The sequence below is a fragment of the Triticum aestivum genome, chromosome 6B (assembly GCF_018294505.1).
Source record: "Triticum aestivum cultivar Chinese Spring chromosome 6B, IWGSC CS RefSeq v2.1, whole genome shotgun sequence".
Lineage (NCBI taxonomy): Eukaryota > Viridiplantae > Streptophyta > Magnoliopsida > Poales > Poaceae > Triticum > Triticum aestivum.
This window is the reverse complement of record NC_057810.1, coordinates 299,645,086-299,656,245: the sequence shown is the minus strand read 5'-3', so window position 1 is coordinate 299,656,245 and position 11,160 is coordinate 299,645,086. Positions and strand designations below refer to the sequence as shown.

Sequence of the window (11,160 nt, the reverse complement as noted above, 5' to 3'; positions counted from 1 at the left end):
TGACGGGAGCCGTCTGGCCAATGCGGGCGGCGAGAGCATCCCGACGCTCGGCGCGAGCCCGGCGAGCGTTAGCCACGGACTCGACGGATGATCGAACATAGAACAGCGGAAGAAAGATTCCGGTGCACCCGTACGTGGCGCGCCAAATGTCAGATGTTGGGTTCCGGCAGTCCCTTAAGGTTCAAACTCTTGGGTGCGCGTGAAGATCTTCCCCCTACCAATCCACATCCGATCGCCATGCGAGAATCTAAGGTAAACGATGAACAACACGAGGGACACAAGATTTATACTGGTTCGGGCCACCGTTGTGGTGTAATACTCTACTCCAGTGTGTGGTGTGGTGGATTGCCTCAGTGGCTGATGATGAATAGTACAAGGGGAAGAACAACCTCGCGAGAGGTGTTCTTGGGCTGGTGCAATGAACTACATGGGAGATTTTGATCGCCTCTCGATCTGATGGGGACTCTATGAGATCAGATCTATTCCCTCTACTTTGGTGGCTAGCTCTATATATAGAGGCCCTGGTCCTCTTCCCAACTATTGAGCGGGAAGGGCACCAACAACAGCCATTTTGAAGGGGAACATCTATTACAAGTTATCCTGGCTAAAGTTGCTCTTCGGCTGCCAAAGGCACTGGCGATGACGCTGTCTTGGGCTCCACGATGACCTCCATCCTGCCGCTCTGCTGGTCTTGGTATCGTTGCACCGAAATGGTAACCTTTGCTTGATGCCTCGGTACTCCACGCCTGTGCTTGCCCCCTTTGCACCAAAGAGGAAACAAGGACACTGCGCAGGCCGGCGCCCGCCTGGTCTCGCTCGTCACGGCTTGCGTCATGAGCACCTCGCGAGGTACCCTTGCCTTGATCTGTCCGCCTCCTTGCGAGCCTGCCTGGTGAGGCCGCTCTTGAGGAAGCCTTGCATCGTCCGCCCCGCGAGGCTTGGCCCCTCGCGAGGGTCTTGATTTTGCGTTGATGAAGATGGGCCGCACCGGGCCACCACTCGAGCCACGCTGCAGGCCGCAGGCAGGAAAGTTTGGGGACCCCTATTCCCAGAACGCCGACATCCGCCTCCCAATGACCTTCAGCACCCACGACAACTTCCTCACGGAGCTGGTCGACTTCGACATCGCCCCCATCGGCCTCCCGTACAACGCCATCCTCAGCTGGAGACGCAAAGGATGCACTGCAGGCGCTCAAGCTCGCTTTCAAGGCGGCCGCAGTGGAGCAGCCCGCCAGCGCTGACACCCTCGTGCCCAAGGGGGCTGTGCCGTCCAAGAAGAAGCAGCTGTTCACTCAAGACAAGGCGGAGACCAATAAAGTACCAGTCGACGAAGATGGATCCTCTGGCGCCACCTTCACCATAGGCGCCAATCTCAAACCTGAACAGGAAGAGGCCCTGGTGAAATTTTTGCACGCAAACAAGGAGGTGTTTGCATGGGAATCTGATCAGCTAGCGGGGGTACCAAGAGACCCGCAAGTTGGAGGCTGCAGGTGTCATTCGTGAAGTTCGCTATCCTGAATGGCTAGCGAACCCCGTTGTTGTGCCAAAGAAGAGAGGAAAGGAGCGCATGTGCGTCGACTTCACTAACCTCAACAAGGCCTGCACTCAAGATCCATTCCCGCGCCCTCGCATTGACCAAATCGTCGATTCTACCGCCGAGTGCGACATGTTGTGCTTCCTGGATGCCTTCTCGGGCTATTACCAAATCAAGATGGCGGTAGATGACATGGAGAAAACGGCCTTCCTAACCCTATGCGGAGTATATTGCTATACCTGCATGCCGATCGGATTGTGCAACACGGGCGCAACCTTGCAGCGACTGATGCACATCGCCCTGGGCCGACAGCTCGGAAGAAACTCCGAGGCCTACGTCGACGACATCGTGGTGAAGTCTCGGGAGGCGAGGACCGCCATACAGGACCTGGAAGAAACCTTCGCGAGCCTTCGTGAAGTGGACCTGCGGCTCAACCTGGAGAAGTGCGTGTTCGGAGTCCCTTCTGGCAAGCTTTTGGGCTTCCTCGTGTCCCATAGAGGTATCGAGGCTAACCCAGAGAAGGTCAAAGCAGTTGAAGACATGAGTCCGCCGAAGACCCTCAGAGAAATTCAGAAGCTCACCGGGCGAGTAACCGCGTTGGGACGCCTCATCTCCAAGCTGGGAGAACGAGCCCTGCCCTTCTTCAAGCTAATGAAGAAGAAGGGCCCGTTCGAATGGACTGAAGAGGCTGAAAAAGCATTCCAAGATCTCAGAAGTACCTGACCAGCCCTCCGGTGATGGTGGCTCCACGCCCTCAGGAGCCCTTGCTACTCTACCTTGCAGCCACGCCCTACTCCGCCAGCGCAGCCATGGTGGCGGTTCGGGAGGAGCGCCGGGTCAAGACCGCGTCGGTCGCAACCCCGGCCGCAGCAGCACAAGGCCAAGAAGACCTCGTGATGACCATGGCCACATCAGATGGGAATCACCCTCAGCAGGGGGACGCACCCAGGGCGGAAGAGGCCTCGCCAAGTGACCAGGCGCTGGGGGGTCCGCCATCTCAGGAGGCGCCTCGACCTCTGGAAGATGCAGGCCACGTGAGCGCCCTCTACTTCATCGAGCATCCCCTATACTTCGTTAGCACGGTGTTGCGGGACACAAGGGCACGATACCCCATGCCTCAGAAACTCTTGCTCGCATTACTAGCGGCCTCATGCAAGCTACGTCACTACTTTCAAGGTCACCCCATCAAAGTCATCTCGACATATCCCTTGGAACGGGTGCTCAGGAGCCCCAACTCAGCTGGAAGGGTAGCCGAATGGAACATCGAGTTGCAAGCATTTCAGTTGGAATTCAGCACGACCAGGGTTGTCAAAGGAGCCGCACTTGCAGATTTCATGGAGGAATGGACAGAGGTGCCAGGGCTCGAAGCGGGCGAGGATCGGTCGATTTCCCCAGGAAGTGAGGCACCGGACGGCTGGGTCATGTACTTCGATGGAGCGTTCTCGCGACATGGCGCAGGGGCTGGCGCAGTGCTAATATCTCCCACTCAGGACAAGCTCTATTATGCCGTGCAGCTCTGTTTCCAGCATGGAGAGAAGGTCTCCAACAACATAGCAGAATACGAGGGCGTGATAGCAGGCTTGAAAGCTACAACTGCCTTGGGGGTAAAGCGCCTCATCATCAAGGGCGATTCCCAACTCCTCGTCAACTTCTCCAACAAGGTGTATGAGCCGAAGGACGAACACATGGACGCATATCTTGCGGAGGTCCGCAGGATGGAAAAGAAGTTTTGGGGGTTAGAGTTGCAGCATGTACCCTGTGGCACCAATCAAGAGGCTGATGAGATCGCCAGGAGGGCGTCCAGGCAGCTGCCTCAGGAGCCCGGCGTCTTCGAAGAACGACTCTTCAAACCCTCAGCAGCACCGTCACTATCATGTACAGCGCAGCCTCGGGAGGAGCTCCCTCAACCGCCTGCCTCGGGAGCTCCGGCCTGCGGCCCGACCTCAGGAGTGCACCTGCTCCTGGCGCTGGAGCCTCAGGAGGGATGCTGGACCGTGGAATTCAAACATTACCTGATTCAAGGGACTCTGCCAGAGAAGGAGGAGGACGCAGAACGTGTGGCGTGGTAGGCCATGGCCTACTACATCCAAGACGGAGAGCTCTACCGGGAGCGGCCGAATGATGTTACCATGCATTGCATCTCCAAGGAGCAAGGGAAAGAGTTGCTGGCAGACATTCACGATGGAGACTGTGGGCACCACTCGTCTTCAAGGACCCTCGTCGGCAAGGCATTTCGGAGCGTGTTCTATTTGCCAACAGCACTCAACAACGCAATCGAGCTAGTGAAAGCTTGTGAAGCCTGTCAATTCCACGCCAAGCAGATTCATCAGCCGGCTCAGGGCCTGCAGACCATCCCCCTCTCATGGTCGTTCTCTGTTTCGGACTGGACATCCTGGGCCCGTTTCCCCGGGCGCCAGGGGGCTACCGCTACCTCTACGTCGCCATTGACAAGTTCACCAAGTGGGCATAGGTGGAAGCTGTCCGCACCATCCCAGCTGGTTCAGCGGTCAAATTCATCAAGGGCCTCGTGAGCCGGTTTGGGGTGTTTAATCGCATCATCACCGACAACGGTTCGCAGTTCACCAGTAATCTCTTCAAAACATATTGTGCTAACCTTGGAACGCAGATATGCTATGCTTCGGTGGCACACCCTCGAAGCAATGGCCAGGCTGAACGTGCCAATGTGGAGGTCCTGAAAGGCCTCAAAACCAGGACCTTCAAGAAGAAGCTGGAGGCCTGCGGCAGGGGCTGGTACGACGAGATCTAGTCCGTGCTATGGTCCATCCGCACAACCGCTACCAAGTCGACCGGCGAAACCCTGTTCTTCCTCGTCTACGGAGCTGAGGTGGTCCTCCCTCACGAGGTCGGGCGTCGCTCCGCGCGGGTCTTGGATTTTGACGAAGCACAGCAGGACGCCATGCGGGGGATGGACCTCGTGCTAGGGGAGGAACACCGTCGGGAGGCTGCACTTCGAGCAACGAGATACCAACAGGCGTTGCGGCGGTACCACTGCCGCAACATTCGCCCCAGGACCCTCGAGGTAGGTGACCTTGTGCTCAGGCGGGTGCTCTCCAGGGAAGGGCTGCACAAGCTCCTGCCCATGTGGGAGGGCCGTTCAAGGTTGTTCATGTTTCCAGGCCTGGCGCCGCACGCTTGGAGACCCAGGAGGGGGTGCCCATCCCCAATGCGTGGAACATCCAGCACCTCCGGAAGTTCTACCCTTGAAGAAAGGCCCAACGCCTGTAAAGAAGGCCAGGCGCATGTGAAGCTTGTCTTTCCAAGAAAGGCCCAATGCCTATGAAGAAGGACAACGCCTGTGAAGCTCATCGCCCCGAGAAAGGCCCGGTGCTTGTGAGGAAGGCCAATGCCTGTGAAGCTTGCCGCCCGTGACACTCTCACGTAATAATGAGTTGGGGCTGTACACGCCCCGGAGTCTCCGGAGAGCCGCCCTCGGGCCTCAGGGGCTCCCACCCATGCCCAGTGGCAGCACTTAGCTCCGCGCTAGTGAGAAGACGTCGAAGACTAGATTAGGTGCCGGGCGCGGCTTTTTAATTTGCTTTCTGTAGTTGGCTTGTTCATCCTTATTTGAAGTTTTATTGGAGTTGCTTTTAGCGTTGTTTCCATCCCTGACCCGTGATTATCTGTCTTTGTTTCTCGCCTGACTCGTCTTCTCTTTCGCAAGTCTCGCGAGGGGGCTGCACGGGCGCCCTCGCGAGTGCTTTCTGACCCAATCTCGTGAGGCTTCCCTATTCGAGTTCACCGCGGGAGCACTTCTCTCGGTCCGTGCCCTACTGGCATCGCGACACGAACGCAGGACCTGAGGAGGCTTCCCTCACGACCAGGCTCGAAAGTTATCCGCCAGGCTAATTTTTGCAGGCCCCGAGACACACGACGAGGCCTTAGCCTCGAGAAGCAAAGACTGCGACAAGTCCCCCCCCCCCAAGCTAAGTTGTTCCTATGCATGAGCACGCAACACTGAAACACAGCACGGGAATAATGAAAATAGCATAGTAGATAAACGACAACAGTCCAGCATGCCCCCACGGGGCCCCACACTTCTCTCTCTTTGGACAGGAAAGGAAGAAAAACAAAATAGACGCGGCTTGCCCGGCGACGACTCAAGGCGGGGGCTCAAACTGCCCTCCGGAGCTTAGTCGGACCCCTCCTCATGCTTCACCGAGGCGCGACGATGGGTTGACCCACTACCCCCCTCGAGGCGAGCGCGACGGCGCGGTGACTGGTCACGGCCGCCGCTGGAGGAGCTGCCGTCAGAAGGGGAGCTGCCAAAGCTTGGCAAGCTACGAACGCCGCCAGCCACGCGCCCACCTTTGTCTTCATCTCGGCCATCACCGAGGCTGAGCACCCGGTCGCCGTCATCATCTTCAGGGAAGCACCCAACGCGGCGACCATCTTCTCCGAACACCCTCACGTAGAGGGTGGCATCGCCGTCAAACTTGAAATGCAGGGTGCACCGCCGGCCCAGGCCACGCGCGCAGGCAAACTTTTGCCAGCCACGCGCCAAAGCCACGTTCCCGGCGACGGAGATCTCCAGTGAGACCCAAGAGGCCTTGGTACAACAGCGGTCCGTGTGAAGCTAGAGGCCGCTAGGAGCGCCGGCCGGGAGTTCGCCCGTGAAGAAGCGGGGAAGCTGGAGCCAGCTGCTGGTTGGGTCCGCCGACCACACAACAAACTCTGGCAACACCTCAGCCGAGTGGAAGCACGGTCTGGGAGGCCGCGAGGCCATGACGCGCCTCCCCTCACCCACCATATGCCCGTCACCACGCGGAAGATCACCGCCGCGACCACGGGGAGCCATTGCGGGAGTCGCAGGATGCTTGCAGGGACGACCTCGGCCGCGCTTGGGCAGAGGAGTCTCAGGCCCTTCGCGACGAGCCTTTCCTTTCTCTATGGCTGAGAACCTCTTTGGCGGCACCATAGGACGCGGCAAGCAGCTGGGGTGGGGAGAAAGAAGAAGCAAGGAGGAAGATGTGCAGCGGGGGCCTGCGCCCTCCCGCATTTATAACCGGAGGAGGCCAACCACCAGCCTCCACGATAGCAGGTAATCATGGCTCATTTCTGCATCTAGGGACTTGTCAAGTCAGGCAGTTGCCGAGGTGGCGTGGGGAAGCAGAGACGCCCACGTCCAATCAACCGCCACACGGCGCCCAAGGCCGCAGGCTGTTGGGGCCCGCGGAGCTCCGCACTTGCCCCTTCTCTTCTCTGCTAAGCCAAGTCCGAGCGCGCCTTGGGCCCGGGGGCTACTGTCGGTGTTCTGGGAACGGGTGTCCCCAGACTTGCCTGCCTGCGGCCCGCGGCGTGGCTCAAGTGGTGGCCCAGTACGGCCCATCTTCATCAATGCAAACTCAAGACCCTCGCGAGGGGCCAAGCCTTGCAGGGCGGACGATGCAGGGCTTCCTCAGGAGCGGCCTCGCAAGGTAGACTCGCGAGGAGGCGGAGAGATCAAGGCAAGGGTACCTCACGAGGTGCTCGTGACGCAAGCCATGACAATCAAGACCAGGCGGGCGCCGACCTGCGCAGTGTCCTTGTTTCCTCTTTGGTGCAAAGGGGGCAAGCACAGGCATGGAGTACCGAGGCATTAGGCAAAGGTTACCATTCCGGTGCAACGAGACCAGGACTAGCAGAGCGGCAGGATGGAGGTCACCATGGAGCCCAAGGCAGCATCATCGCCAGTGCCTTTGGCAGCTGAAGACCAACTTTAGTCAGGATAACTTGTACTAGATGTTCCCCTTCAAAATGGCCGTTGTTGGCGCCCTTCCCGCTCAATATTTGGGAAGAGGACCAGGGCCTCTATATATAGAGCTAGTCCCCACAGTAGAGGGGACATCCCATAGAGTCCCCATTAGATCGAGAGGCGATCGAACTCTCCCAAGTAGTTCATCGCACCAGCCCAAGAACACCTCTCGCGAGGCTGTTCTTCCCCTTGTACTGTTCATCATCTGCCCCTGAGGCAATCCACCACACCACACACAGGAGTAGGGTATTACACCACAATGGTGGCCCGAACCAGTATAAATCTTGTGTCTCTCATGTTGTTCATCGTCTAGCTTAGATTCTCGCGAGGCGATTGAACGTGGACTGGTAGGGGGAAGATCTTCGCGCGTACCCCAGAGTTCGAACCTTAAGGGTCTGCCGGAACCCAACATCCGACAGGATCGATGACGGATGATATTCATCATGAGACAATTATAACCTAGTGCAATACGGCAAGCTCCAGTTCATAAATATAATGTAGGCATGTATTCCGTAAATAGTCATACTTGCTTATGGAAAGAACTTGCATGACATCTTTTGTCCTACCCTCCTGTGGCAGTGGGGTCCTATTAGGAACTAAGGGATATTAAGGCCTCCTTTTAACTGAGAACCAAAACAAATCATTAGCGCACCATGAATACATGAACTCCTCAAACTACGGTCATCACCGGGAGTGGTCCCGACTATTGTCACTCCGGGGTTTCCGGATCATAACATGTAGTAGGTGACTATAACTTGCAAGATCAGATCTAGAACATGGATATAATGGTGATAACATAAATGGTTCAGATCTGAAATCATGGCACCCGGGCCCAAAGTGACAAGATTTAAGCATGGCAAAGTCATAGCAACATCAATCTCTGAACATAGTGGATACTAGGGATCAGGCCCTAACAAAACTAACTTCATTAGATGATGAAACTCATCCAAATCTTCACCGACCAGCAAGCCTACGAAGGAATTACTAACCCCCGGTGGGGAGCATCATGGAATTGGCGATGGAGATGTGTTGGTGATGACGAAGATCGAAGATCACCCTCTCCGGAGCCCCAAACAGACTCCAGATCTGGTCTCCCGATGAAGAACAAGAGACGGCGGTGGCTCCGTCTCGTTAAACGCAATAATTCTTTCTCCCTCATTTTTTCTGGAAATATGGGATTTTATAGCGTCCGTTTTGAGGGTCAGCGGGGCCACCAGGTGGGCAGCACCCACCAGGGCGCGCCCGGGGTGCTGGTGCGCCCTGGTGAGTTGTGCCCGCCCAGGTGCCCCCCTCAGGTATCTCGTGGCTCCAGAAATTCTATTATTTGATATAAAAAATCCTCGCAAAGTTTCATTCCATTCCGGGAACTTCTATTTCTGCACAAAAACAACACCATGGTAGTTCTGGTGAAAACAGCGTTAGTCTGGGGTTAGTTTCATTCAAATCATGTAAATTAGAGACCAAAACAAGAGGAAAAGCGTTAGGAAAAGTAGATACATTGGAGACGTATCAGCAAGCATGCAACTTATTGAGAGTGGAGCCATGTTCCCATGTGCGCCTGGTTTGTCGGGTGGTCATTCCGGCTACTCCGGTTTTCAGGCAAAAGAGATAAGAGCACTAAAAGGATTTTAAATGTGTATCTCTGTATCTTTAGCTGACAAGGACACAATAAAGACAATCGACATGTGTAACAGAATGCATATGAAGAGGCAGATAGAATTTGAGGGATAAGCACAGAAGGGGTTAGGGTCCGATTACATTCACTTTGTTCAGAAAGATAGCAACTTTGAAGACACAGCTATAAGTGAATGTTGTAGAGGATAGAACACACACACACACACACACACACATATATATATATATATATATATATATATATAGGGTGGGTCTATTATGATAACACCCCTTAAGCCCTTATTCTGCACCCCAAAAAAGCTTATTCTGCTAACACTTGTGTACTGCTCGATTCATCTGACCCGGGCCGCATAGCAACACCAGAAAATCTGCCTCCACCCACTCCCTCCACCTCCTTCCTCCAGCCAGGGCAGCGCCCACACCCCACCCCGCCCCACCTCCCTCCCCCCGCGGCACCGCCCCACCTCGCTCCACCGCGCCGCACCACCACTATCCTCCCAGTGGCGCCGCCCCACCTCCCTCCACCGCGCCGCACCACCACCACCCTCCCTCGTGCCGTCGCTCCACCTCCCACCATCGTGCCGCACCACCGCCCCTCCCCCGTGTCGTTGCCCCACCTCCCACCACCACGCCGTCGCCTCACCTCCTACCACCGTGCCGCACCACCACCTCCCCTCTTGCATCGTCGCACCACTTCCCACCACCGCGCCGCACCCCCCCCCCCGCGCCACCACCCCACCTCCCACCACCACGCCGCACCAGGAGCTACCTCCCCCGCGCCGCCCGCCCCGGCCACCGCGACGGATCCGAGCAGCCCCCGCCATCCCGCGCCCAACCGATGATGGATCCGAGCTCCTCCTCTACATGCCTCCTCCCAACCCCATGCTGTTCATCTCGATGTATCCCCCAGATCCGGTGAGTCCTCGCCCATTTAGGTGGTTGGGCTCCTGGTGGGGATGGGCCAGATCGAGCACGGCCATCAATGGCGACCCCTTCCGGCCTGGATACATGGCTAGCGGCAGTGGCTGGGCGAGCTTCTCCTCCTTCCTCTACTGGTCAAGATCCATGGTGAGACAACTACTTGCTTTTTTATATTTTGCTGGATCCGTTCTCACGCATGGGACGGCCACATTCGACAAGGATGCATCTTCACTTTCAGGTTCATCCATGGGGTTGTTCTGGCGTCGGCCAGGACACCAAGTTGTAGTGCGGCGCCGCTGCCATGTTATTCGGGGCAATACATGGTGTGGTTCATGTCGTGCATGCAGTTTGGAGCACAGGAACATGCAGTGCAAAAATGTTGCGTTTGTGTGTAAAAATACGGACTCATTTGAATGCAGTTCACGCCTAGACATGTGTTTAGCAAATACAGTTTGGAGTATCTGCACATGCAGTGCATACCGTGATTTTTGTGTTTGAGGATTTTATGTATAAAAATTACAGGAACTCGTTTGATTGAAGTACGCGGTGAAGCATGGTGATGTTTAGAGAATGCAATGCGTTCTTCTGTCCGATTGAGAATGGTCAATTGAGAATGCTGAACTCCAAACAAAAAAAAGAAAGAAGGAAATGAAGTGCAAAGATGTGTTAAATGAAAAATGGAGAGAAACGACAAAAAAAGTAATGATGTTCACTTGACCATTTGATGCAGTGTGGTTTTCTAACTGAAGCAGTGCGGTGGGGTGTGATGTTGTTCATCTTATAAGTGACCATTTGATGCAGTGCGGTTTTATAACTGAAGCAGTGCGGTCGGGTGTCTGATATTGTTCATCTTGTAAGTGCAAAGAAAAAATGTTACCGAAACGACAAATAAAGTAGTGCGGTTTACTTCTGCATACTTTTGGGGTTCACTTACGCCCGATGTGAAGTCCCGCCCACTTCCTCGCATGAGAAAAATTACGTGTAAATAAAACAAATCAAGCAGTTCACTTGCCCGTCTGATGGGGTGCGTTTTCCTATCTGAAGCAGTGCGTTCTTCTGTCCGATGTAGTACACAAGTCGGTTTTGGTGTCGCGAAAAACAGAGTTTCCGCATTTTGGTAAAATAGAAACTACTCTTAAACCGTAAAGAATTAGAGAGTGTGTTGTACATGAAAAAGTTGCGCCTCATCGATATCTTTCCAACGGCATATCATTTGCATCATTCCGATGAACGGTTCACTACTAGAAAAACCCCTACTAATGGCGCACCTAGTATGGCCATTAATGGCGCATCTGTGGTGCGCCATTAATAGCACGCC

General features: G+C 55.4%; 1 protein-coding gene across 1 annotated transcript; it reads left to right on the top strand.

The window, feature by feature from the left end:
- Nucleotides 1–237: 237 nt before the first annotated feature.
- On the top strand, nucleotides 238–10,752 carry LOC123139180 (pollen-specific leucine-rich repeat extensin-like protein 3). Its single transcript, XM_044558991.1, has 4 exons — nucleotides 238–252; nucleotides 1,189–1,458; nucleotides 9,276–9,989; nucleotides 10,365–10,752. The coding sequence occupies exons 1-4, from the start codon at nucleotides 238–240 to the stop codon at nucleotides 10,374–10,376; spliced, it is 1,011 nt and encodes a 336-aa protein (XP_044414926.1). The 3' UTR covers nucleotides 10,377–10,752.
- The last annotated feature ends 408 nt before the right edge of the window (nucleotides 10,753–11,160 follow it).